This window comes from Populus euphratica, unplaced genomic scaffold (assembly GCF_000495115.2).
Source record: "Populus euphratica unplaced genomic scaffold, PopEup_1.0 scaffold13.1, whole genome shotgun sequence".
NCBI classification, from domain to species: Eukaryota; Viridiplantae; Streptophyta; class Magnoliopsida; order Malpighiales; family Salicaceae; genus Populus; species Populus euphratica.
The window spans coordinates 1832665-1856477 of NW_011499872.1; the positions used below are offsets into that span (position 1 = coordinate 1832665).

At 33.9% G+C, this 23813-nt stretch overlaps 4 protein-coding genes across 5 annotated transcripts; 2 read left to right on the forward strand and 2 right to left on the reverse strand.

Annotated features, from left to right (window-relative positions):
- The first annotated feature begins 1832 nt into the window (after positions 1-1832).
- On the forward strand, positions 1833-2964 carry LOC105127649 (apurinic endonuclease-redox protein). The gene is made up of 3 exons (XM_011029022.1): positions 1833-2037; positions 2114-2245; positions 2540-2964. The coding sequence occupies exons 1-3, from the start codon at positions 2025-2027 to the stop codon at positions 2659-2661; spliced, it is 267 nt and encodes an 88-aa protein (XP_011027324.1). The 5' UTR covers positions 1833-2024; the 3' UTR covers positions 2662-2964.
- An 802-nt stretch (positions 2965-3766) lies between these two features.
- LOC105127650 (UDP-N-acetylglucosamine--dolichyl-phosphate N-acetylglucosaminephosphotransferase-like) lies at positions 3767-8623 on the forward strand. The gene is made up of 11 exons (XM_011029023.1): positions 3767-4194; positions 4590-4677; positions 4829-4920; positions 5000-5118; positions 5451-5566; positions 5641-5768; positions 5856-5942; positions 6423-6483; positions 6565-6605; positions 6714-6834; positions 8290-8623. The coding sequence occupies exons 1-11, from the start codon at positions 3812-3814 to the stop codon at positions 8347-8349; spliced, it is 1296 nt and encodes a 431-aa protein (XP_011027325.1). The 5' UTR covers positions 3767-3811; the 3' UTR covers positions 8350-8623.
- A 362-nt stretch (positions 8624-8985) lies between these two features.
- On the reverse strand, positions 8986-13203 carry LIS (WD-40 repeat family protein / small nuclear ribonucleoprotein Prp4p-like protein). Of its 2 annotated transcripts, none has more exons than XM_011029025.1 (6): positions 13099-13203; positions 11596-12500; positions 10876-11329; positions 10566-10763; positions 10386-10467; positions 8986-9533 (listed from the first exon to the last, which is right to left on the reverse strand). In XM_011029025.1, the coding sequence occupies exons 2-6, from the start codon at positions 12492-12494 to the stop codon at positions 9442-9444; spliced, it is 1725 nt and encodes a 574-aa protein (XP_011027327.1). In that variant the 5' UTR covers positions 12495-12500; positions 13099-13203; the 3' UTR covers positions 8986-9441. The 2 variants fall into 2 exon arrangements, with proteins under 2 accessions (XP_011027327.1, XP_011027326.1); XM_011029024.1 differs by lacking the exon at positions 13099-13203 and adding an exon at positions 12775-13076.
- A 652-nt stretch (positions 13204-13855) lies between these two features.
- LOC105127652 (uncharacterized) lies at positions 13856-16318 on the reverse strand. The gene is made up of 2 exons (XM_011029026.1): positions 15956-16318; positions 13856-15043 (listed from the first exon to the last, which is right to left on the reverse strand). Exons 1-2 carry the CDS (start codon positions 16047-16049, stop codon positions 14265-14267), a joined length of 873 nt encoding a protein of 290 aa, XP_011027328.1. The 5' UTR covers positions 16050-16318; the 3' UTR covers positions 13856-14264.
- Between the last annotated feature and the right edge of the window lie 7495 nt (positions 16319-23813).

The window sequence follows — 23813 nt, forward strand, 5'->3', positions numbered from 1 at the left end:
TGGAAAGCATAATCGCTAAATGAAGCATGTGATTTGTATCTGTTGCTCCCTTGTGTTTAATGATGACTTCAAATTTTTAGGAAATTTGGAGTCCCTGCCATGCGTCGTAAAGGGGACCTTGTATCTGCTTTCATGCAGATCATGGCCAAGCAGATAGATGGTGATCAGTACTATTAAAATAAGTATTTATGTATTCTGGCAGTAATTTTGGGAGCTCAATTTGACAGATGTTATTTGTTAGTGTGAAAGAGGACTTTCTCTAACCATTGAAAAGGGGATCTTCCTCATTTTCAAAATTCTGATAGTTAGCTGTTTCCCACAAGTGCAGGTGAAAGCTCTCAGGAAGAAGGATGTGTTTCCTTTAATTCACTTGGAAATATTTCCCTGCAAAAGAACAGTAAATGTAAATCTGATGAAAGTTATGTTGTAAGCATTAACACTGTTTCAGAGGTTTTTGGGTTTAAACAGAGTAAGAAAAGGATGAAACAGTCACACCGTTGAGGATGAAATTGTTAAAGTTGATGCTGGAATGGTCACTTCAAAGGAGAAGCTTTCAATTAAAACTGATGCTAGTTACTTTACCTCAAGCTGAACCCTGGACAGTTCTTGCACACAAGAAGCCACAGAAAGGGTGGACTCCATATAACCCCAGAACTACGAGGCCTCCACCTCTCGCTGATTGAAGCTAATGTCTTGGAATGTCAATGGGTTAAGGGCATTATTGAAGTTAGAGGGATTCTCTGCTCTTGAGCTTGCCTAAAAGGAAGACATCGATGTGTTGTGCTTGCAAGAAACCGAACTACGCGCAAGTATCAGTTACATATTTGGTCGCATGAGGTTTAATTTAGAGCTTCTTCACTACATTTTTTTCATTTATGGAGCAAGGTTCTAGCATTCATACCGAACCTTGGGTTGATTTGGTGAAATTGACAATTTCTTGATTGGTTCCTCTGATTTTGAAAGCAGGAGAAGGGTGTTGATTCCATCAAACAATCCCTGATTGATGGTTATGAGAATAGCTTCTCGACATGTGGCAACGCCAAACTTGATTATTCTGGCACTGCAATTGTCTCTCGAGTATGCTTATCCTTTTCTGGTTCTGTCTAGAAGATGACTCTCTCTCTGATTCATATCATAAAATTACATCACATTATGGAATAACACCACAGATGAACATAGAAGCTTACTATAATCCAAAATCGTTTCCAAATACTCAACAGGCTAGCATGACATAATTACAATCTACTGATCTAGAGAATAGAATTTTAGGTTAGCCACTTCAGAATACCAAATAGTTCTGCCTTTATGGTAAAAGAGTTTGTTGTGATCTGTTTTTTGACCTGCAGAGCTTGTGGACTCTACAAGTATTTTGATCCCGATTTTTGAATTGCCAACTTGCCTTTTGCTTTTATAATAGATTTTCCTGTCATTACTTATCCAGTAGAGATCAATGTTTGTGTGACAGACAAAGCTCCTTTCAGTCCATTATGGCCTAGGCATCCCAGACCATGACAGCAGGGGACGTGTTGTGACACTGACAGCAGAGTTTGTTTCATTTTATTTAGTAAATGCATACGTTCCTAACTCTAGATGGCTTGAAGAGACTGGTAATTGGCCGTGGATCCATGTCATCACTATATTATATTTTATTCCACTCACTTTATCATCATGAGCTCTTTGTTCTGAGGTGGATTTATTCATGGACTGACAGCTCTAATTTAATTCTAATTGTACAGGATTGCACAATGGGATCCATCTCTTAGCAACTAATGAAAGTAAGCATGGTTTTTTAAGTGAATGCTTACACCAGATCTGTTTGTTTTCTACCGCAGAGGGAATAGTTGCTATGCTATCTCCATGGTTGATTTAAGGCTTGTGCTGCTTTGCATGCTTGATCCAGGAGCTTGAAAAGTCATAGCCTGTCATTTTGACTGGTGATCTGAATTGTATCTCATCAGGAGATAGAAATTTGCAATCGTGCAGCCAGTCATTTAAATTTCATGGATTTGCACTAGTCTTTGTGAATGTTCCCAAGAGGTCAGTAAATATGTTGGATCCCCAATTTTAGGTTTAGTATCAAGCTTTTTGTTTGAAAGAAGTGCTGCGTGTACAGAAGAAGAAAGAAAATCATTTGGATCAAACTTTTTGTCAAATGGATTTGTGGATGCCTTCAGAAAACAGCATCCCAATGTTGTTGGGTATACCTACTGGGGTTATCGACACGGTGGTCGGAAAACTAACAAAGGTATCTCACCACTTGGGTTCAAAAAATTTCTATCTAAAAATCCTTTCACAGAAGAGCACTTATTATTATTTAAAGTCTTAGAATTTTGAAAAGTGGTTCAACTCTAGAAGATAATAGGAAGCATACTAATATTTGAAGTATCCGTAAAATTACCAAGCCATTGTAAGATAGCCCGGAGAAGGTCAATTCATATCTTCAGATCTTTCTGGCATACATAAACCAGGGCTGTTTACCGTTGTATTTGTTTCCTATTCATTTTGATCTGACACACAGTTGTACTGAAGTTTGAAACAGGATGGCGGCTTGACTACTTTCTTGTGTCGGAATCCATAGCAGACAACGTCCATGACTCCTACATTGTCCCTGATGTTAATGGGGGTGATCACTGTCCTCTTCGCCCTGTACTCGAGCTTTAGTTTTGCAAGAACCATAGTTTGCATGGGAATACACATGGAGGATTAGTTTGTCTTGGCAATTTGTTGAATTGATGGCTTTGGCCTTCTGGTTAATGCCAAGAACATATAATTCTGTCAGCACTGAAATAGGAAATTTATGGCAGATCCAAAGCAGATGGGATCTGAAAGTTTGAACATAATTATCATCAGAGTCCTTATCCATCCTAGCTGGCAGCCAATTCATGGCACCCAGTTAATGCTCGAGCAGCAAATTTCTTTGAGATACACGACGTGGATAATCTACTGGATAAAAAAGAAAAAAAGAGAGGAAAAAAAAGGGTTTGACGTGTAAAAAATAGCCAGAAAATAACCTAATTATTAATTAAGAAAATGGTGAACTTTTTAAATAGTGTTTGTGAACTGTGGCAACTTTTTTTTTTTTTTTCAACTTTTATTCTTGAGGGTGTTGTGTATTTAAAAATGTTTTTTATTGGGAAATATATTAGATTTATATTTTATTATTATTATTTTTTGATAATTTTAATAATATAGATGTTAAAAATTAAAACAAATTTTTAAAATTAATTAGATAAATATTTATATAATTTTAATCAGGTTAATTAGCCTATTAGATGACTCAAGAAATAAAAAACAAATTTTAATTAAATTAGTTGTGGGTCATCTAGCTATGGAGTTAGATAACTTCATAAAAAAAATATAATTTTAATTAAATTAGTTGTGGGTCATCGAGTATAGCTATGGAGTTAGATAGCTTCATAAAAAAAAATAGTTAATTGGAGTTAATCTGTATTTATTTTTATGTTTGAAAAATAATTTTTTAAAAGTAAAAATATATATTATTTTAATATATTTGCAAATAAAAATTTTGTAAAGTAAAGGTTTTCTTACGTGGCAGCCCTTTGGCGGGCCCTGTTGCTCTTTTTCTCCGACATGGCAACATCTGATTAGCTCCAATGACACGGGTGAAGAAAAACCGTAAGCCACCTGAAATGACCTTAACTTCACAGTGGTGGGTCCCGTACTTGAAACGTGGCAACATCTTATTAGTTCAATGACACCAAAGTGAAAACAACAGTGCTGCAACTCTCATATCTTCAACATCTACAAAATTGACAGCAAAAGCAGAGAGAGAGTGAGAGAGAGCAGACCAATGGCAAGAAAGAGAGCTTCGGAACCAACAAAAATAACAACAAAAGAAGCAATTGTTACAAGTGACAAAGAAACCAAACCACTTCCTCCTCCTCCTCCTCCTCCTCGAGGAACAAGCAATGACCAACCAATTGCACCACCAAAAAAAGGATTCATTTTTAAGCTCTCTCTTTTACTTATAGCCCCCTACTTTTACTTACTCTTATTTCACTACCAGATCCAACATGACCTCATCAAACCTATTCTTATCAATGCTGGTCTTAGTCTTGCTGGGTTTTTTCTCACCTTTAAGATGATTCCTGTGGCTTCTAAATATGTTTTGAGAAGGAACTTGTTTGGCTATGATATTAACAAGAAGGGTACTCCTCAAGGGACTGTTAAAGTGTGAGCCCTTATTCTTGGGTTTGTGTTTTTCTTTATGATGTGAGTTTGATTTAGATTTGTTGATAGAGGGTTTGGATTTTGTAAATTTGTGATCTTTATATATATATATATTGAGAAGAGGGGTTTGTCTCAGATTTCAATTTTGGTTGCTAAATTATTTTTTGCCTGTTTTTTATTCATCATCATTGTTTCTTTATTTATTTATTTCACTGGCTGATGAAGTTCTCATGAGTTGAAATTTAATTTTGGTATTGTGATTGTCAAACTGGAGTAGAAGTTAAGAGAATGGATTATTGGTATGTTAGTTCTAAAAGATATGATGCTTAGAAAATGATTGTGTTTCTGTCCTTGCTAATCCGCTTAATCAGATTTTTCCACTTTTATGTTTTTGGCAGGCCTGAATCATTGGGTATTGTTGTCGCTGTAGTCTTCATGGTTTTGACTATAGTATTTCAGTTTTTAAACTTCGCGCCAGATTCCAATGTAAGAATCTTTGACAATCTTCTGTTGCAATTTTTTTACACCATGCTTGTATCTTTACTGCAGTTTCTGTGTTTTCATGTTTCTACCTGTATGTCTTTGTTTACTTCCCCAGTATTTCTTCCATTTGGTGTTTTAATTTGTGAACATGCAGTGGCTTGTTGAGTACAATGCAGCACTAGCATCAATTTGCTTCATGACTCTACTCGGATTCATAGATGATGTCCTTGATGTTCCATGGAGAGTGTGAGTATTTCTTGGTAGCGTTTGTTAAAATGAAGCTTGATTAGATCCTCATGGCTGTTATTGTGTTTACTAAGAGCAGCAAATTATTGCTTCCGTCAATTGCTGCCCTTCCATTGCTGATGGCATACGCCGGACATACTACTATCATTATACCAAAGCCTCTTGTTCCATATATTGGGCTCAAGGTTTTGGACCTGGGTATGTTTTTTAATTCCAATAGTGTGAGATCATTGAATGTCATGATTGTTGCTCTCTCTCTCTCTCTCTCTCTCACACACACACACACACACACTCACACACATGCTACATTGCTAGGATTCATCCTCATCATGAACATCAATCTAATTTTAAAAACATACTCCTAATTTCATAGTAAACTTGAGACTTTTCATCGTAGAACTTGAATTTCATTTTTCAGTTATATGAAAAGAAATAGAAACCATTGTTTGAAAGAAAGTCGATAAAGCCTTACAAGTGGCTGGAGTTATACCAGCATGTGCTTAATGGTTTTTTCATTTTGTTTTTGACAGGATTTATATATAAGATTTACATGTGGTTTTTGGCAATTTTCTGCACAAATTGCATTAACATTCATGCTGGTATAAATGGCCTTGAAGCTGGTCAAACAGTTGTGATCGCATCTGCGGTAAGCATAGAGAGTTGTAGAACAACTGGATTCTGACTCTTTTATGGATCTGACACAGCTTAACAATTTTATAGATTTTGATACATAATGTCATGCAAATTGGAGCGTCTGCGGATCCTGAGTATCAACAGGCTCATGCATTCTCTGTGTATCTTGTCCAACCCTTACTGGCAACCTCTTTGGCTTTGCTTTCTTACAATTGGTATTAACATTTGATTCTATTTATCAAGTGATTTTCTTACTGTTCTTTCTGCGCAGAAAAGTAACATTTACTCTTTTATTTTTTCAGGTATCCTTCTTCAGTATTTGTTGGAGATACTTATACATACTTTGCAGGGATGACGATGGCTGTTGTTGGGATTTTAGGCCATTTTAGGTGTGTCCTGTGCCTGTTCAATGTTCTTTTATTTTATTTCACAATATATGTATGGGTAGTTTTCTAATTCATTCAAGTCATCTCCATGCATGGGTTAAAACCTAGAACACGGCATTTAGAGTTTTGATATGTGAATGATTGACGACCTGTGCAAGCTCTGGATGTTGTGAGATTAGGGTATTCCTTACTAAATATTTTTGAAATATAAGTTCAAACTAGATTTACTTGCCAGTATGTACATTAGAAAATACTTGTTGCTTTTCTTTACCTATTGTAACCATGCACTATTTTTCTCTTTCTCATTACGCAATCTCAACCAAATGATAGCTAATCAATTGTGCTTTTAGGACATACATTGTCACATTTAAAGATACCAGAGATCAGATATACTGGGTTTTTTCTACAGTTACTTTGTATTTATCAATATGCCTATCCATAACCTCATAATTGATTTTTTTTTTCCCTCATTTTTTTGAACAGTGAAACGCTCCTGATTTTCTTTTTAGCACAAGTATTAAACTTCCTCCTGTCAGTTCCTCAGGTTTGATCTCATAACTCTTCTCCCCCAAGCTTTTAAACTCCAATTATCCACTAAGGCATCTAATTTGCGGTTCCTTTTCAGCTTTTTGGCTTCAAGCATTGTCCAAGACATCGTCTACCTAGGTAGATTCTCTACCCTCGTTGCAAGTTTGTACCAAAGGGAATTTCATGGCCCTTCTTTTGTGAATCTTCTATGGATGTCTTAAATTACATGACTTTTTTTTTTTTCAGGTTTGATCCTCAAACAGGACTTCTTACAGGAACAAACGATGGGACACTTGTTAATTTTTACTTGAGAATGTTAGGCAGGAAGACAGAAAATTCACTTTGCGTGCATCTTCTTCTTGTTCAGGTGATTTATTTGTTTGTTAAATTTTATCTTTCTCCTTCTACTTGTGCACTTTGGAGAAGGGGCTTTTTGCCTTGTCGAGGGTTTGGACTTCACTATCCCATGCTTCTCACAATTTTGGGACTAGGGAGCAACACTGTCCCCAAGCAGGAGTTCCAAGCTTCTTGATAATGGCACCTGACTGAAATACCCACATAAACCAATATGTTTGTATGATACAGATAACCATCTCATTCAGATAAAACTAGGAAAATGTGAACCAAGCTTCACAATTGATTCTTGAGTTAGGGTCTTCCATTTTGAAATAAGTTTGCTTCACTTGATTGTAAACAGGTAGGTTCCAAAGCAAGCCAAATAGAAACCCAGTTGCATGAATAATTCAAGGCGAAATTATAATCGAAACCCCTTTAACTTCAACCCTATTAGAGATTTTACCTCTGAACTAAACAATCCCTTATTTTTGCTGTCTAAACATTGCATTTTTTTAATGTGGCCCATCCAGTTCTGCTATAAAATAATTTTTTACATATATGTGTACATTGATTTTTTTTGTATAATTTTGTAGAAAAGAATTAAGAGAAGCCTCCTACTCTAACTCACTCTTCATCTTCCTCTATGTATTGTGAATAACCTCCAAATCAAACAAATAAGTTTACTTCATAATTCTCCACATCAAGCATCTTCACCATGTTATTTACTTTTCTTTATCACAAGCCCTTGTCATTACCACAACCTCAATCTCAGCACCAACCATCTGTACCCCAAATACCTTCCTCTTGCTTTTCTGTAAATTGCAGCATGAATAGGCTGATTCTGTTATTGAAGATCAGGTGGGTATCATTATTTGATGGGATAAAGAAATCATTGCAGCTTTTTGATATTGTTGATCTTGTTTGACTTGTATGACTTGTTTCTATAACTGTTGTAACATGTGAAATTTTTGTTGTTTCTACTGATGTACTTAAGGTGGTTTTTTGTAGAAATTATAGGTTCGGGAAAGAAACAGAGGTCTGAGTATCTTCATACATTTTCTGCTGGATATTGAAAATGCTGGAGAGAAATTAGGATTTCCCTAAAAAGTTTCTTAGTCTTATTTTCGTAAAAATATATTTATCTTTAAAATGTAGTATTGTGTCTTGCTAACCAAAACCTAGTTTCCCTAATGTCAAGGATGACACTCCAATATTAAATTAGTTTGACAAAAATCAGGGAATTTTCAGTTCATGAAGCAATCTCAAATAGAGTTGAAGTTCAAGGGGTTAAACTAGGTACACTTTGGCCTCACTTCAACTGTAATGATATAGTAACTGCATTGACTTCCTGTCTTGATCTGATCAAGTTTTCAGCATGGATGTTTCTTGCAACATAGTCTTATTCAACTCATGTAATGATTGCCAGCACCTGCGTTCTAATATCCTGCCTGTTACCTGCGTTCTAATACCCTGCCTGTGGTAACAGGCACTCGGATGCTGCATTTGTTTTGGGCTGAGGTATTTACTCACCGGTTGGTATAAATGAGGAACATGATCGAAGATGCGATCTTCTGGTTGTATTCATTAACATACCAAAGGTCTTTCTTACTGAATGGTTTTGTTGGATGATTTGGCATCACGCTCTAAAGGGAAATACCGGTCATCTGGGTAACGTGTTCCAATGGAGGACAAGCACTTCAAGATGATGCCAGGATTTGTATAGAAAGAAGCGTGATGTTTCACTGAGATTTGACTTTTAATGCAATTTTGGGATCTTTACAGCGAAGAGACTTGATAAAGATCGATAGTGTTGGCGCCCATTAGCTCTTGTGTCATCACTGAATTGTTTCGGAAGATTGATATACCTCTAGTTACACCAAAACCATGTGTTTTCTCTGTTTCTTTCCTCGGTATACCCAAGCTTTGAGAAAAAATGGCTTTCATGTGTCAAAGCTCCGGCGAAACTGGCGTGCTAGTCCTCTTCCTCTCCAGTGAGATGAGAGGAATAGCCACCATCCATAAGCAATAACAGAAACTCATCAATATCATTCTTGCCCCACGACATAGGATCTCATTTTCTTTCTTATTTTTCAGGGGTGAGAAATTATGAACATAAACGAGCAAAGAGAACGAGAACAGAGTCTACGAGTATTAGTGATATTTCATTTCAATGAAGGTTTAATAATAAAATGTTTGCTGCAAAATTTTGACTAGTACGAAAATTCTACAAAAGAAGCGACCAAAATACAAGAACCGACAGTAAATAAACTTCCTAACCTTAACCCAAAATGGACATGTAAATCACATTTACTGGGTTCAAAAGTTGTGAAAAAGGGGGAGCAGAAACCCCATTTCAGTCACATTTACGGCGAGGACAAGCTTAAGAGAACTGCAACATGGTATGGATTCCTCACAAAATCATCAACATATTAAGAATAGCATCATACTATAAACGGAGACTTCAGTAGAACTCTGACAGGAGAAATTCCACTACAATAAGCATTTCTCTCCCAAAGAAAGGAAAAAAAAAGTTTCATGAGGTTGGGTATTCTGCTCAAAGCAAAGTTAGAAATGCTCAATTCATAATATAAGATTAGGCCAACAGTTTATCTTGTTTGCTACAGAGTCCAAAGCCAACTCATTCAACCTCCATAGCATCCTTTTCATTGCTTCTGCTGGACCACAGCTTGATGGTTCGATCATGTGAGACAGTTGCAATTAGACGTCCATCTGCCACCAAGCAACAATGCTCATCCAATCAAAATGAAGCAAAGGGTGATTCATAAATTAGCAGAACAAAATGAGTTCTCCAGAGGAGCAATTAAATTAAAACTCATTTCAAAGACAAATCAAAAAATGACCAGAAAAAACAAGCCCTTAACCTTTGGCGTGCACAGACAAATGACACCTTATTTTATTTGAGTAAATGGCAGATCATTAATGAAAAGGAACATAGTTAATCCATGAAGCCATGACACAACAATTCATATAAGCAAAGTTTTTATGAAGATAACACTGAATCAATTAACTTAGTATATGAACTGGATTAGTTTATTTTGAATTTTTTGGCTTTAACTGTGAATTACAAAAAATAGAAGGCCATTGTACAGAAAATATATCGGGATCAGATCCCACAACTGAATAAATAAAACACAACCATTAACAACTTTCAAGGTGTTCCAAACAAAACACCATAAGCATTCTCAGTCAATATGTATAATACCAGCTGCCTCATTTCATTTCTTTGTGAACCAAATAAAAGCAACTAGAATTCCAGTTTTTAGTTCCACAGAAGTTGTAAATGGAATTGACAGAACCCAAAGATTATTTAGGAAAAGAGAAACTGTCGAGAGAAAGGGGGGAAACAAAATTTGGCACAGTAAAAAAAAAAGTGGCAGATGATTTGAGGATGGACCAATGGTAACGGTTCATGGTGCAATGGTGGTAATATATTGACAATTAGCACATCAATTGTGGTTATTAAAATAAAGGTGAAGCAAACAAAAGATAAATAGTTCATGAGAAGTGGTTAAATGATCACAAATTTGGGCATATATGACTTATTTAAGTGGGGAAAATTACCTGCACTAATATCCAGAGATGTAACTTTGGCTTCGTGAGCTGATAATGTCTTGACATGCTTAAAATCTCGGCCAGACCAAACCTGTTAAACAGAAATTCAATGCCTTCAGAATAAAATAAACAGAAATTCAATGCCTTCAGCTGTACAAAACAATCAAAATGATTAGAAATAAACCAAACCTTAGCAGTCATGTCATATGATGATGTAACCAGATAATAGCCTTCTTGGGGCTCAAACTTTACTTGTGATACAAGATTTGAGTGTGCTGGTATGACATACAATGATTTTTTCTTCCTTAAATCCCATATCCGGCAAGTATTATCCTCTCCGCCAGTCGCTAAATGATAGCCATTAGGAGAAAAGCTGATCCCAAGAAGCTGAAAATGGTATGAAAGATAAATATGGTCTATTTAACAACTATACTTTACAAATAAACAAAAACAAGATTCCCATGAGAAAAAGGAGAAAGATTCAGAAAGAGTCTCTCACCGGCTTGACATGGCCTTCCAATGCCATTATACTTCTCCCAGTACGTAGGTCCCAAACACGTGCTAGTGCATCCAATCCACAGGATGCTGCTAATGATCCATCATGATGGAAAGCTATTCCATAAATGCTCCGACTGTGACCTTCTTGAAGGAGCAGCTCCACACCAGAATCTATATCCCACAGTCTCCACGTCTTATCAAAGCTCGTGGTGCCCAAGTACTTCCCTGATGGATGGAAAGCAACGCGAGCAAGACGGTCTAGATGACCTTCAAACTTCATCAGGAGAGAACCATCAGTGTTCCACAACCTTGCAGTTCGATCAGCGGAGGCAGTTGCCAAATGATTGTGCACAGGAGAGAAGGCGACATCAGTTGCACGTTCCATGTGTCCCTTTAAGTTAGAAACCTTTGTAACTTGAGGCACGCTCCATATTTTAGCAACTCCACTTAAGGAACTGCATAAGCAGAATAAAGCAAGGAATCAGATTATGGAATGATCATGGTAATTAAGAACAAGAAAGGGATAGTTTACTTAACACAATACTCGCAAATGACTTTATTATGTGATTGGTACTGTCTATGAAAGAAAGATTGACCGTGCTGTCAGATGTGATCTGTCATGTTGTGAAAGAAGGGGGGAAATAACTGTTTACAAGCAAGCAAGAAAGAGAGTGGCAGCTAACAGAAATGGATTAAATCATAGAGAGAGAGAGAGAGAGACCAGGTAGCGAGCATTTCTCCGTCACAAGAGAAGGAACAGCCAGAGAGTGGCCGGTCATCTCCAAGCTCGCTGCAATTAAGACCCAAACTCTCCGCCTGATTCAGAGTCCAATCAATCTCTGCATCTTCATCTTCATCTGGGTCATCTCTTTTTCTCCTTGCACGTTGAAGACGCAAAGCTGCCTTCGAAATGGAGTATTTAGCAATATCAATTCTAGCATCCAAGAGGTCTTTCGACCCTTCAGTGTAGAATGGATACTGAACAAATTCTTCCTCGGCATCTTCTGCTGCTGCACTTGATGCAGCCTCCTCTTCCTCATGAACTTTCATCAACTTCTCCAGTTGTCCTTCAGAATCCAACTTAGCCATAAGCATCCTCAACCTGTCCCGTCTCTCCATCTCTCGTTCTCCGAAAAGAGTTATAGGCTCACCAAGCCGGCGAAGACGAGTCCTAACTGCCATATCATTAGTAGGCACTGCCAAAGCAGCAGCACGCTTCTTCATCATAAACTCCTGCATTGCCTTTTGCTGCCGTTCTCTCACTAGTCTGCTGGCTTCCGAAATTTCATAACCCCCAGTTGACCCGGGGGTAGTCCCAGTGGGACTTAATTCCTCTTGGTCAGAATCTGAGTCACTAGTTCTCATCTCGCCGTTTTGCACTCCAGGTGGCCTAGTTGCAGGCGGTCGGATGGGGAGTGGTGCTAATGGGCGGGGAGGAACTATAGGTATTGGAGCAATAGAAGGCAAAACTGGTATTGAAGATGGGATTACAGGCGGAATGATTGGTGGAGTTGGTTGAATATGACTAGATTTATCAATCATTAGTTCATCATCAGGGACTACAGCAGAAGATTCTTCTGGTAAATTTGACAAAGCGGGATTTTCCTCTTCAGCTGCCATGACAACCTAAACAAGCAAAACCTTAACAATTAATAAATCTTATAAGAGAGTACTTAAAACCCATTAAAAAGTTTCGATCTAATAACTGAAATGAGGGTTCAAGTAAACAAACCAATGCACAGATATCCCAGAACAAACATATACCACCTAGATAATTTTATCATAAATTTAAAAGAAAAGGAAGTAAATCAAGCTGTTAATATGGATGTCAATGGTCTAACCTTGTTAGAAATTGCATTAAATAAAAGTGGGGGTAAAAACAGCTGAACAATAAACGTACTATTTCTTTTCTTTCTCGTTGGGGCATTTTAGCAAACAGGGGGCGTGCGTTCGTAAATGTTAACCCATATAACCCAGCAGCCAACTCTTAAAATATGTAGTTCTTTTTTACTCAGGACCAAACAGAAACCCAAGTATTCATTGCAAAAAGAAACGAGTAGCTAAATAACTAAGCAGAGAACCCCGCAATGAAAAGCAAACATTAAAGAAAGCATTAACTTTAAGACTCTGTTTCTGATTCTGGTGCTCAAAACTTAAGTTCTTCAATGTTAAAAGAGAAAAAAGAGAATTGTAAAAGGAATTCACAAATTATAAATCGGTGTACCTGTGTGTGTATTGCTGGAAAATCGTCTTTCTAGGACAAGAAGCAGACCTGGAGAGCTTTGTCGAACCCTTTTAAGTTTTAACTAAAACACTGTTATGGCGGGCTTCCAAAATTTCCCTTTTGGGCTTTAATAGTCAGCATAAATATGGGCCACAGCACCTAAATTTCTTTAACGTCAGACTTGACGGTAATTGTGTTTGTTTTTTTGTAAAAATTATTTTTTAAAATGTTTTTTATTTTTTAAAATTTATTTTTAACATTAATATATTAAAATAATTAAAGTACACCAAAAATAATTAATATATTTGTAAGATGATTGAGAATACTTGTTTAATATATCTTTAAAACTATTATAAATAACGTGAGGAAAAAAATGATTTTAATTCAGAAGAATTGGCTCGAGGATACAGAGCCCGTTAAAACCCAGAAAAAGAAGAGAGATATATTAGTTTTTTTATTATTATGCTGGAGATTATGGTGTCAATGAGAGGTGTTTAGTTCAGTATACTCTTCTGAAAAGAGTGCAGTGTCAGGATTGAATCCACTGGCTAAAACCTTACGCAACCTGCTGGTGTTTCCTAGGCAAGAAAAGCAGTACTGCGTTGCTTGAGGCAGCAGAAACAAATAGCAGTTGTGTTAAGGTATACGGCCTTGCTTTCACAATAATTGGCGCCCATGTTAAATCTTTATAATAATTCCTAGAAGCCATGTCAGGCGCGGCAAAGAAGAAACACTACTTTCAAATACAAGAATCATCATCAGGATAGCAGGACTACCTCCGTCTCAATAGAATCATCATCATGATTCTGCCCCTTGAATTGGGATTAGAATCCTCATTACATGCATAAAAATACCTCTACTTGATATCATAACAAGAAAGAGTCTCACAGCATATTATGCCTCATGCTTCTTGAAGCAAACTACAAAACTGCAGCTTAAAATCCAACATGACAGTGCATTTGTCAGGTTGGTATCATCCTATTCTATTTAGTTATTTACTACTACTGGTATATGCTTCGACACACAACAAATAAAACAATAGGGGCACAAACCACCTAAGTTGTTGCACTATATACTTCAATCAAATCCCCTGCTTTCAGGCCGGTAATCCGCAAGGATTCTTGGAGTTCCACTGCCTTGAACACGGTCTCTTCCAGAAGCAGCTGTCAATAAACAAAATTTACCCTCCTCCTCCCTCTTCCATGCCTCCACAATCCCCGATCCATTTGATATTCATCACCATGAAACTTGGAAGTTTTATAACTTGACATTTGCCAACCAGTACCTTCCCTACTTTGGTTGTACCCATCCAATGTTCCCCAGTCACCACCAGTTCCATCATTAACATTCTTCCCGTCATTGCTAACATCCCACTCATTGTTGCCCCAACCGAACGAATCATTCCAACAATCCCATCCATCATCGTTCATGGCTTCATTAGGATGAGTAACATTCCTTCCCTGGGGATTTTCATCACTAGTGACCTTATGGTTGAAATCCCAATGTCCAGGATCCAGTGCCGAATCAGGAACCTTTTGAAATTCCTCTTCAGCTCCTCCCCATCCAGCACACGAAAATGACTGATTCAGGAGGAGAGAACTGCCAATAATGACAACCTCCTCTCCTTTGGTAATCTCATCATGATCTTTCGGTTCCCGCTCCAAGTCTAAAAGCAATTCAGGGTCAACACTGGAGTTCCAATCAATTTCATCAATATAAATATCAGGATCAGGTAACGATATATTGCAAGGTAGGCCATTAATCTCAGCCCAAAATCGGTTTTTAGCATTGTGGAATGCCTCTTCACCAGCAGAGTCATTCCACTTGACTATATTCTCATATAAATACATAAGTTTTTTGGTTTCCAGGAGCTTTCTCCATGGAATTGAACCAGCTGAATAGCAGAATCTCTTTTCCCATGAAGGTACAGTTGGCTGCCAACTAACTGAAAACAAAAGGCAAAAATATAAGATAAACTATTCAATGTTTCAAGGACAATGAGGAAAACAAGTTTCGAAAAGAGGAACAACAACAGAGTGAATAGAAAGCATGTACAATGTAAGAATCATTACAGAGAACAGGTAATGCCAAGGATATTTACAGAAAAAAGCACTAGAAAAGGACAGCAAGGATATCTAGACAACAAAAAAAAATAATAGACAAATACGACCCAAATCTTGTATAAATCTAAATAGAAACACTTCAGACGTTCATTCTTTTTCTGCCATAATTTCTATTTTGTGCTTTTTGTATGTAATCTGCATACATTTTTCAGAAAGAATCCCCAAATATATTTTAACACTTTCAAATTGATCAGTTTCTTGTCTGTACATGTCTGGTAGGAAACTTCAGAACTTGAACGAATTCTCAGAAATAGTTCATAAAGACAACTGCTGTGTATCTAAATCGACATCCACTGCTAAAAACAGACCAGACCAACAGAAATTTAACAAAAAAATAATTGCATATTTTATAAAGTGAAACACTTAAACACTACAAACAGAAACTGCACACATCACCAAGCACCTTGCCCTAACAAGAAGCGCCGACATCTAGAAAACAATAAACAGTTCTAAACAAATTAAAGTGAATGAAACAATGATGCAAAACCACGAAGGGGAAAAAAGAACCAACTCCAACATGTCACGACCCCAACAGAAAGATACCTTTTTTTTGCCGAAAAAACAACAAAAATAACCCTTCAGGAAGAGCCATAACACCAAAACAGAGGCTGCCACGACAAAATCCAACAAGAAACTACCCTCTTGAAAGAAATAAGGTAACGTTCAAAGGAAATCACAAAGTGACTCCTGGTACAAGGCCTTAAAAAAAATCAAAGGAAGAGAACTCCACATACCATGCTGAGGAGGTTTTCTAGAACGTGATCTTGTCGTTCTTTGAACTTGTTGATGTTGATAAATCTCACCCCTGTGTCTCCTCCTATTATTCATACTCAAAATAATCCAATAAACACAAAAGGGTCCTCCAGAAACCAAAAAAAGACACTGCTTCTTGTTTCAAGCAAGGAGAACACAGAGAAAGATCAAAACTTTTTAAATGAGAACAAAAGGTGGGTATTGTTAATTTTTTATTAGACGATTGATCAAGGAATAAATTTTGGTGGCTGAAGAAGTACAAAAGAATTTGAGAGAGCGATGGTAGTGGTGATCACACCTCACGAGAAGAGAAATTTTGTTTATAAAATAGTTAGGAAAGAAAGCCCCAGGTATTTGATTTTGTCTTGAGTATTTATAGCCCCTGCTCTTTGTTTAAATTACGAGTCTATCAAATTCTTGCTCTGCAAGGACTCGGTCGCTGTAACGTGTGGGTTTCGCGATGCCGTAACTTTATATTTTATATTATTTTATTGTAATAATATTAAATAAATAAAAATAATACTATTTAAATACATTTTTAAATAAAAATATTAAAAAATAAATTTTTATCATTTCACGAAGATCCTTGACTCGCCGTCGTTCAGTCGAATATTTATTTAAAAATTGATCTAAATTATATTTTTAAAAATTTAAATTATTTCATTAAAAATAATTTTTTTTGTATGTTTTAAATTATTGCGATACACTAATTTTCAAAAAATAAAAAAAAATATTTTATTGTATTTCAATAAAAAAAACTTTAAAAAATAATTTTAACTATACTTTTAAATAACTTAATTAAAAAAAATTCCAGCATTTATGCTTAAAATTTTTAAAAAAATATTAAGTTTTTGGACGTTGTTGAAAGGAAAACATGGAAAGTTCCTCAACATCTTAATTGATTGTTTCCATTCAAGGTTCAATGAAAAATAATTATATCTTATATTTTTCTCAATAATATAAAAGTGGGTATGGATGATTTGTACGACATGACAATAAAAACAAAAAATTTGAATGAATGAAAGCTTTAAAATATTTCTAGACCAATTTATTTGTTAATCAATATTAAGTAATTCTTTCGAATGATTTTAAAAACACATTATCTATATTGAACTAGTATATTTATAAAACAATAATTTTTTTCAAGGAAAAGATGGCCCCTAAATATAAATCCATGAAGATATATAATAGATTTTACTCGTTTAATAATATTTTCTTTGTTTTATTATTTCCTGGCTGAATTAATCCAAAATCATTTAAGTGTTTGAAGTTGTTATTTAAAAAATATATTTATTTTAAAAAATATCAAATTGAATATTTCTTAATATTTCTCTGGTTTTAATGAGTTGTTGTTAAAAATTAAAAAAAATTAATATATTTCAAAATAAAAAAATATTTTAATACACTTATTTTGGTACCACTTGCAATTATTCATAAAGAACAAATTGATGAACAGTCTCGAGTACAATTTTTTTTTCCAAGTCAGTCTGATAATTAATCGAAACTATTTTTAAATATAATTATAAAAACACATCCTCTATTGATTTGACGTATCCCAGTAAAATTTAATGTTTTAGATATGCACATGAAAAGAAAAAAAAAGATTAGAGTGTAGCTTCTTTTTGAATTTAAAAATATTTTATTATTAAAATTTTATATAGATTCTGCGTAGAAAATCTTGATTATAAAAAAATTATAGTTTATAAATTTATTTTTTCAGAAAAACTATAAAAATGCTGGTGACGACGGAAACCTTGCTTCTCGTGGGTAGATGAAGCTCGTGATTCATGGCACGCAAAACATTGCCGCGAGAAAAGAGAACTGTCAGGCTATCCGCTCGGTGTGTGCGTGTGGTATTGACCTGCCTGCGAACGTCTCCAAAATTTTATCTGCCCTTTTCAATTTTATCTGCAGAAATGGAGGCTGGTTGTCAATATTGAGTGATAAAAATATTGAGAAATTGTCTCTGGTTAGAAAAATACCGTGATTCGGTATTGGTTTTGTAAGATTGTTATTGAAAATTGCGATTATTTACTGAAAATTAAAAGTTAAATTAATTAGTATTTGCAGAAATCAATATATAATTATATAAAAAATCGATGGCTGGAAATTTAAGATGTAATTGTTATGAAGTAAGAGATGATATAAGCTAAGGTGGAAAGAGAAACGAGGAAAAAAAATAAATATGAAAGAAAAGATGGATTACTAGAAATGAAACGGGGCTTTTTTTTATATACTAGGTATTTTTAAAGAAATCTTTGTAAGATAATTTTAATTGTATAATTAAAGATTATCAAATAATATCATGAATAATTAATAATTTTATCAAGAATTAGTCAGATCTTGAATTACTTTAACTTAAAATTAATCCCAGAACAAAACTAGTAATTAATTATAATTTTATTTTATAATTTGATTAAAATTATCCTGTCAAGATTTTTTTGATAATATTTAATATTATGAAATAAGAGATGATATAAGTTAATGCGCCATGAAAAGAGAAACAAGAAAAAAAGAAGATAAATTACTAAAAACACTTGTTTTTTTTATACATTTGATACTTTTTAATAAAACCTTGATAAAATAATTTTAATTGTATAATTAAATATTGTTAAATAAAATCATGAATAATTAATAGTTTTGTAAGTATTAGCTAAATATTAAATCATTTTAATTCAAAATTAACCGTTGGACAAAACTAATAATCAATTATAATTTTATTTTATTAAAAAAATTTTACAGTATTGAATGCGTAAAAAACAAAGCTTTCTATGGTGACTTATTCTTCCTTTCCCACAGTTTTCTTTTTTTATTTCTCTTTTGTATCATACTAGTTTATTTTTTTTTATATATCTTGATCATTAAATTTTTTATTTTATTTTGGTTATAGAATATTCATAAATTTTGATAAAACTAATAATCAATTATAATTTTATTTTATAATTTGATTAAAATTATTTTATTAAGATTTTTTTAACGGTATTGAATGCATAAAAAACAAAGCTTTCTATGGTGACTTGTTCTTTCTCTCCCACGTTTTTCTTTTTTTATTTCTCTTTTGTATCATACTAGTTTATCTTCTTTTTTTAATTTCTTGATCATTAAATTTTTTATTTTATTTTGGTTATAGAATATTCATAAATTTTTATATTGATTTTTATACATGTTAATTAATTTGTATAAGACATGTATATTTGATTTAGAATCAAAGTTATATTTAAATAGTCTTATTTTATAAATATTTTCTTAATTTATTTTATTTTTTCACAACTTTTACTAAATTATATAATTTTAAGAAAAAAAATCCCTTGCCATTGCATTTGTTACTTTTACCAGGCCGACATAAAACTGTATCTTTTTTTAATGTTCTTGAGATAAAGTACCACTATAAGTCATAGCTGTCAGGTCCTACAAAAGTTTTGAATTAATTCACCGGTTGTTAAGTCAATCTAGGTTATTTTTTTTAATAAAAAAATCCAACTTTTTAATTTTTTTTTTTTTAAATCACTTAATTTTAACTTTGTTACATTTGAAATGGATCTGAATGTCAAAATTAATTCAAATTTAAATTCAGCCTGGGTTAGGGTTCAGTAGATCAATACACAGAATATATTATAGTATATCTTTGGAAGTGCAGTATTTTATATTTTTGTTTACGTTTTAAAAATATATTCCATTTAAAAAAATATTTAATTGATTTTTTAAATGATTTTAAAGTATTAATACTAAAAATATAAAATTACTATAATATATTTTAAAATATAAAATACTTTTAAAAAATATAATACATCACAATAGTAAATATTTTTAAAAACTTTGATTTTTGCGTGAGATCACGCGCTTGAAGAAGCAGTGTTAGAAAAATCGAGAGCTATAACGCCTTCGTAAGCATCAGTCGGCAGCAAGGGGTTAAGCTTCTTAATTTTCTGCCCGTAGCGACTAATCGACTGTATATAGAGCACGTTTCCCACTCTTTTCTGTTAGATCGAAACCTGATAGTGAGAGATCTTCTGGAAACCTGCGGTTCCTATCCTAGGAACATGCAAAGCAAATTCTTGTAATTGACTAACATACCCTCACAGATTTTTCATATGCAGGTATGCTTGTAGCATTTGTCTCTGTCAATGATACAGAACAGTCATTTTTCGTCATTAGCGAGTTTCTTGTTGGGTTGCGTTTTGGGGACAGCGGTCTGTGTTTTTTGCGGTAGATATATTGAAATAGTTTTTTTTAAAAAAAAAATTATTATTTATATTAATATTTAAAAAATATTTTTTCACAACTAAAACATACATGGTCATGGACACGAACTTGGTAGGTTGTGTAATTGTAATTATTTTTTAAAATATTTTAAATGTATTAAAATAATATATATTTTTTAATTTTTAAAAATTATTTTTTATATTAATCCATCAAAATAATCTAAAAATTTTAAAAATTTTAATTTTTTTCAAAATATAAAAACAAACAAATCCGTAACATGTAGTGTACAATAATTAAAACCCCAAGGGCTTCATTTCATGGCTTTTGCTTTTATTTTCTAAGATAATTTTTAACATGTTATTTGGAATTTTAATAAAAATCCCAAAAGCCTAAAAAAATAATACAAGAACACCATTTTATTAATCTTGTTAAATGTGTGGTTGATACTATGGTTGAATATATTTCTCAACAAAAAAAACTGTCGAGATAACATTTTTCATGTTTATTATTGAAAAAAATTAAAAAATAAGTTTTTGATTTTTTTTAGTTGAAAAACGTGACAAATATCATAAAAACATTTAAATAACACAACCTAAATGTATTTGGTGGACCGAATTTTATTATTTATGCTTGAATTGAAGGGAAAAAAAATACTCAATTTATATTATTCTATGCTTGAATTTACGAAAGGTTACTAGGAAAATAGATTTTCTTTACTGTGGACGAGCATCTTAGGCTAGAACAAAGAGGAACATAATCTCAGGCCAGCCAAAACACACCATAACATTTTTAAATAGAGAAAGAAACAAGTGCAGAAATTCAAAGATGAAGATTCAACATTGGTCTGCGTGTACTGAAAGAATTGATGATAAAATACACACCAAGGAATGGTTTTGTCCTTGGAGCCTTGGACATTCATCCCCACCTGTATCTCTCAATCGTACCTGCTCAGCCATGTGAGGTCTCCATAAATTTTTCCTGTTTTACATGAACAGGCTAGATTTGTACAATATTTTCATGAAAGAAAATCGAATCACGAGACTTATATAGGATGACAGTGACAATATACTCGCTCACCTCCACTTGTGATCGACAACAAGCTACATAAAACACATGAATATCTCACACTAAAATGGGCAATAAGATATTCATGCATAGGATGAAATAATAATTCACTAGTCTGGGTGTTTTTAATTAAAAATATTTAATGTGTAAAATTTAACACGCGTAGAGATTTATAATACGAACATAAACTCTCCATGACATAAACATCTCCACAACATTGAATTATTATTTTGAAACTTGATTTGATTTAATAAGTTAATTCATGGCCTAAGTAATTAAAAGTATAGATGGAGCCATGTTTTAATAAAAATAAGAGTAAAATTAACTTGATGAAGCCTTACAACTTAATTAATTAAAAAAATCTAGCCAAAACTTGTTAATTTTTTCCTTGAATGTTTTTAATAAAATCATATTATTTTTATTTTTTAATAGAATTAAAAAATTGATTGATCCGAACCAAATCGTCTAATCTATTAACTACGATTGAGATGTGTTGTTGGGAGACAGTTAATTCACAATTGCAAACTATAATTTTTTTCTAAAGGTTGACTTAACCTTTCTATAATTTCGGTGATGGTTTTTAGAGACACTAACGACTATCAATTGCTTTTATCGTGGTATGATCAAATTCTTAGCAAACAATTTCTTATCTGCAAAACGCTCAACAGTTTCCTTGGTCTTACAAGTCAGCATTTTTCCTGTTTTTTTCATCGTGTAGAACACCCAAGCATAAACGGGGAAGTTGATCAGGTTCACTTTCAATTTTTTTCTCTCTTTTTAGTCAAACTTTGTACGGAGTCATAGGAGAAAGTCATTTTGGCAGCTGTTTTGGTTGGAGGGGAACAGGAGGAAAGATTTAAGACTGAAAAAATTGAATTAATTGGGGCATGAAAGTCTCAGACTTGAAATTAAAAGAGAAGTGGTTGCAACCATCAATGGACAAAATGAATCGATGCTAGTAGCTAACACTATTTATCCGTTTACAGAAGGGAGATGTCATAATGGATGCCACTAAATGGCATGTCTGTACTGTTGGCAGCAAATTAAAAATGGAATCCTCCTCCTCAAGGGAGGGTATGCCACTCCGTCAGGAGTTGAGTTTATTTATATGAAATCAAGTTTTCCATCTCCTAGTTAAATAGTGTTAGCCACTGATTGCTCGTTTATCTACGTTTCAAGCCAAAAATCCATTATTTCTTTTATGCGTACACCTGCCAATTGGCAGCACTACAGGTCAAACAAGAGAACTTGCTGTGAATATCTTAAGCTAATAAATATTGAAAATTGATGGGCAACAATTATCCCGGAATTTCATAGAAGGGATTGATGATCAGAAAAGGTCCGGTAAGAGGTTTAAATGGGTAAGTTCTCCTCCTTAATTTCAGATCTTAGCTTTACTATTGTTTCTTATTGGTTGTTTCCTGGTTTTTTCCATGGAAATTTAACGTGTTTAAACCTACCTCTTCAGATTTTAGAGGAATTTTGCTGAATAAAAACGACAGACTTAATTTAGCAGCTTTAGTTGTATTTTATTTAAATTCAAAATCTATAGCTTCCTGATCCGTGTCAAGAACTTAGCTGACAGATCCACGTATCATGCCATCAAAATCCCAGAAAAACTGGGAAGAGAGGATAAATGTTGAATTCACCTACTGTTCTTTTCATTAGAGAGTGTGCGTGACCATGCATGCATGATGATGAACAATACTGCTGCAGTGCCTTGCATTTGTATTCAACGTTGGAGTATGCACGAGGGCACCCTAAGCAGCTTCTAAATGGCTGGATGCCGAACCTTCGTTCATGGAGGCAAATGCATCCATGGCATAATTTACATGTCTTTTTGGAGAAGATGTAATATTTTCACAGAGTACTCGCAATGCATGCTGCTAAGCGGCCATTCGACAACTCGTTAAATTAATTCTTGGGTTAATTGAGGTTAGAGTTTGAGAATGGTCTCTTGTGTTTTGCTTCTTTTAACAATTATTTTGGTATTATCAAGGGAATAAATGCTTCTTTTCTTTTTTTCTTGAAATATTATATTTTTCTTGTTTGCAGATTTTGTATTTTGCTTGTGTGCCAAGTGACTCGCTTTTTAGTTTCTTTTCGCACAAGAGCATGTGCATGCCAATTGTTCGCAATATATTGCCTTCTAATTTTTATAATTAATTATGTGTTTATTGATCATGCGTAATTTTTTATTTGATTATTTAATCAAATTAAAATTTAACCTCGACGTCGTCCCACTTTATCTTGAGATTAGTCGACCAGTATTGTTAAGTTCGAGATCATATTCAAATCATGCATGAAAGTTTTTATTTAAAAAACTTGTTGCTTTCAGATTTCTTTCATGGTTATATATGTTATAATATTATTTAACTCTAAGTTTAATTTATTATTCCAATAAATTTATATAATATAAGCAAAAACACATCTTGAATATTGACATTTATTAAATCATAAATTTATAGAAACATTTTTCTTTCTTTTCATTATAAACTGCGCGTCAGCTGTAGACAACGTGAAGCATCTTTTGAACGAAGCAAAAGCGTGCAGTAGTTGAAATTTAAAACA

What these genes read in the sequence shown, in the direction of transcription:
- LOC105127652 (XM_011029026.1), bottom strand. Translation starts at nt 16,049, where the DNA reads ATGAATAATAGGAGGAGACACAGGGGTGAGATTTATCAACATCAACAA. An exon ending in TAGAAAACCTCCTCAGCATG is followed by an intron (nt 15,044 to 15,955) that starts GTATGTGGAGTT and finishes TTTTGTTTTCAG; the next exon opens with TTAGTTGGCAGCCAACTGTA.
- LOC105127650 (XM_011029023.1), top strand. Translation starts at nt 3,812, where the DNA reads ATGGCAAGAAAGAGAGCTTCGGAACCAACAAAAATAACAACAAAAGAA. An exon ending in CCAAGACATCGTCTACCTAG is followed by an intron (nt 6,606 to 6,713) that starts GTAGATTCTCTA and finishes TTTTTTTTTCAG; the next exon opens with GTTTGATCCTCAAACAGGAC. An exon ending in TGCATCTTCTTCTTGTTCAG is followed by an intron (nt 6,835 to 8,289) that starts GTGATTTATTTG and finishes CTGTGGTAACAG; the next exon opens with GCACTCGGATGCTGCATTTG.
- LOC105127649 (XM_011029022.1), top strand. An exon ending in TGGTCGGAAAACTAACAAAG is followed by an intron (nt 2,246 to 2,539) that starts GTATCTCACCAC and finishes AGTTTGAAACAG; the next exon opens with GATGGCGGCTTGACTACTTT.
- LIS (XM_011029024.1), bottom strand. Translation starts at nt 12,801, where the DNA reads ATGCCCCAACGAGAAAGAAAAGAAATA. An exon ending in TGGAAGGCCATGTCAAGCCG is followed by an intron (nt 10,764 to 10,875) that starts GTGAGAGACTCT and finishes TACCATTTTCAG; the next exon opens with CTTCTTGGGATCAGCTTTTC. An exon ending in ATCTCTGGATATTAGTGCAG is followed by an intron (nt 9,534 to 10,385) that starts GTAATTTTCCCC and finishes GCTTGGTGGCAG; the next exon opens with ATGGACGTCTAATTGCAACT.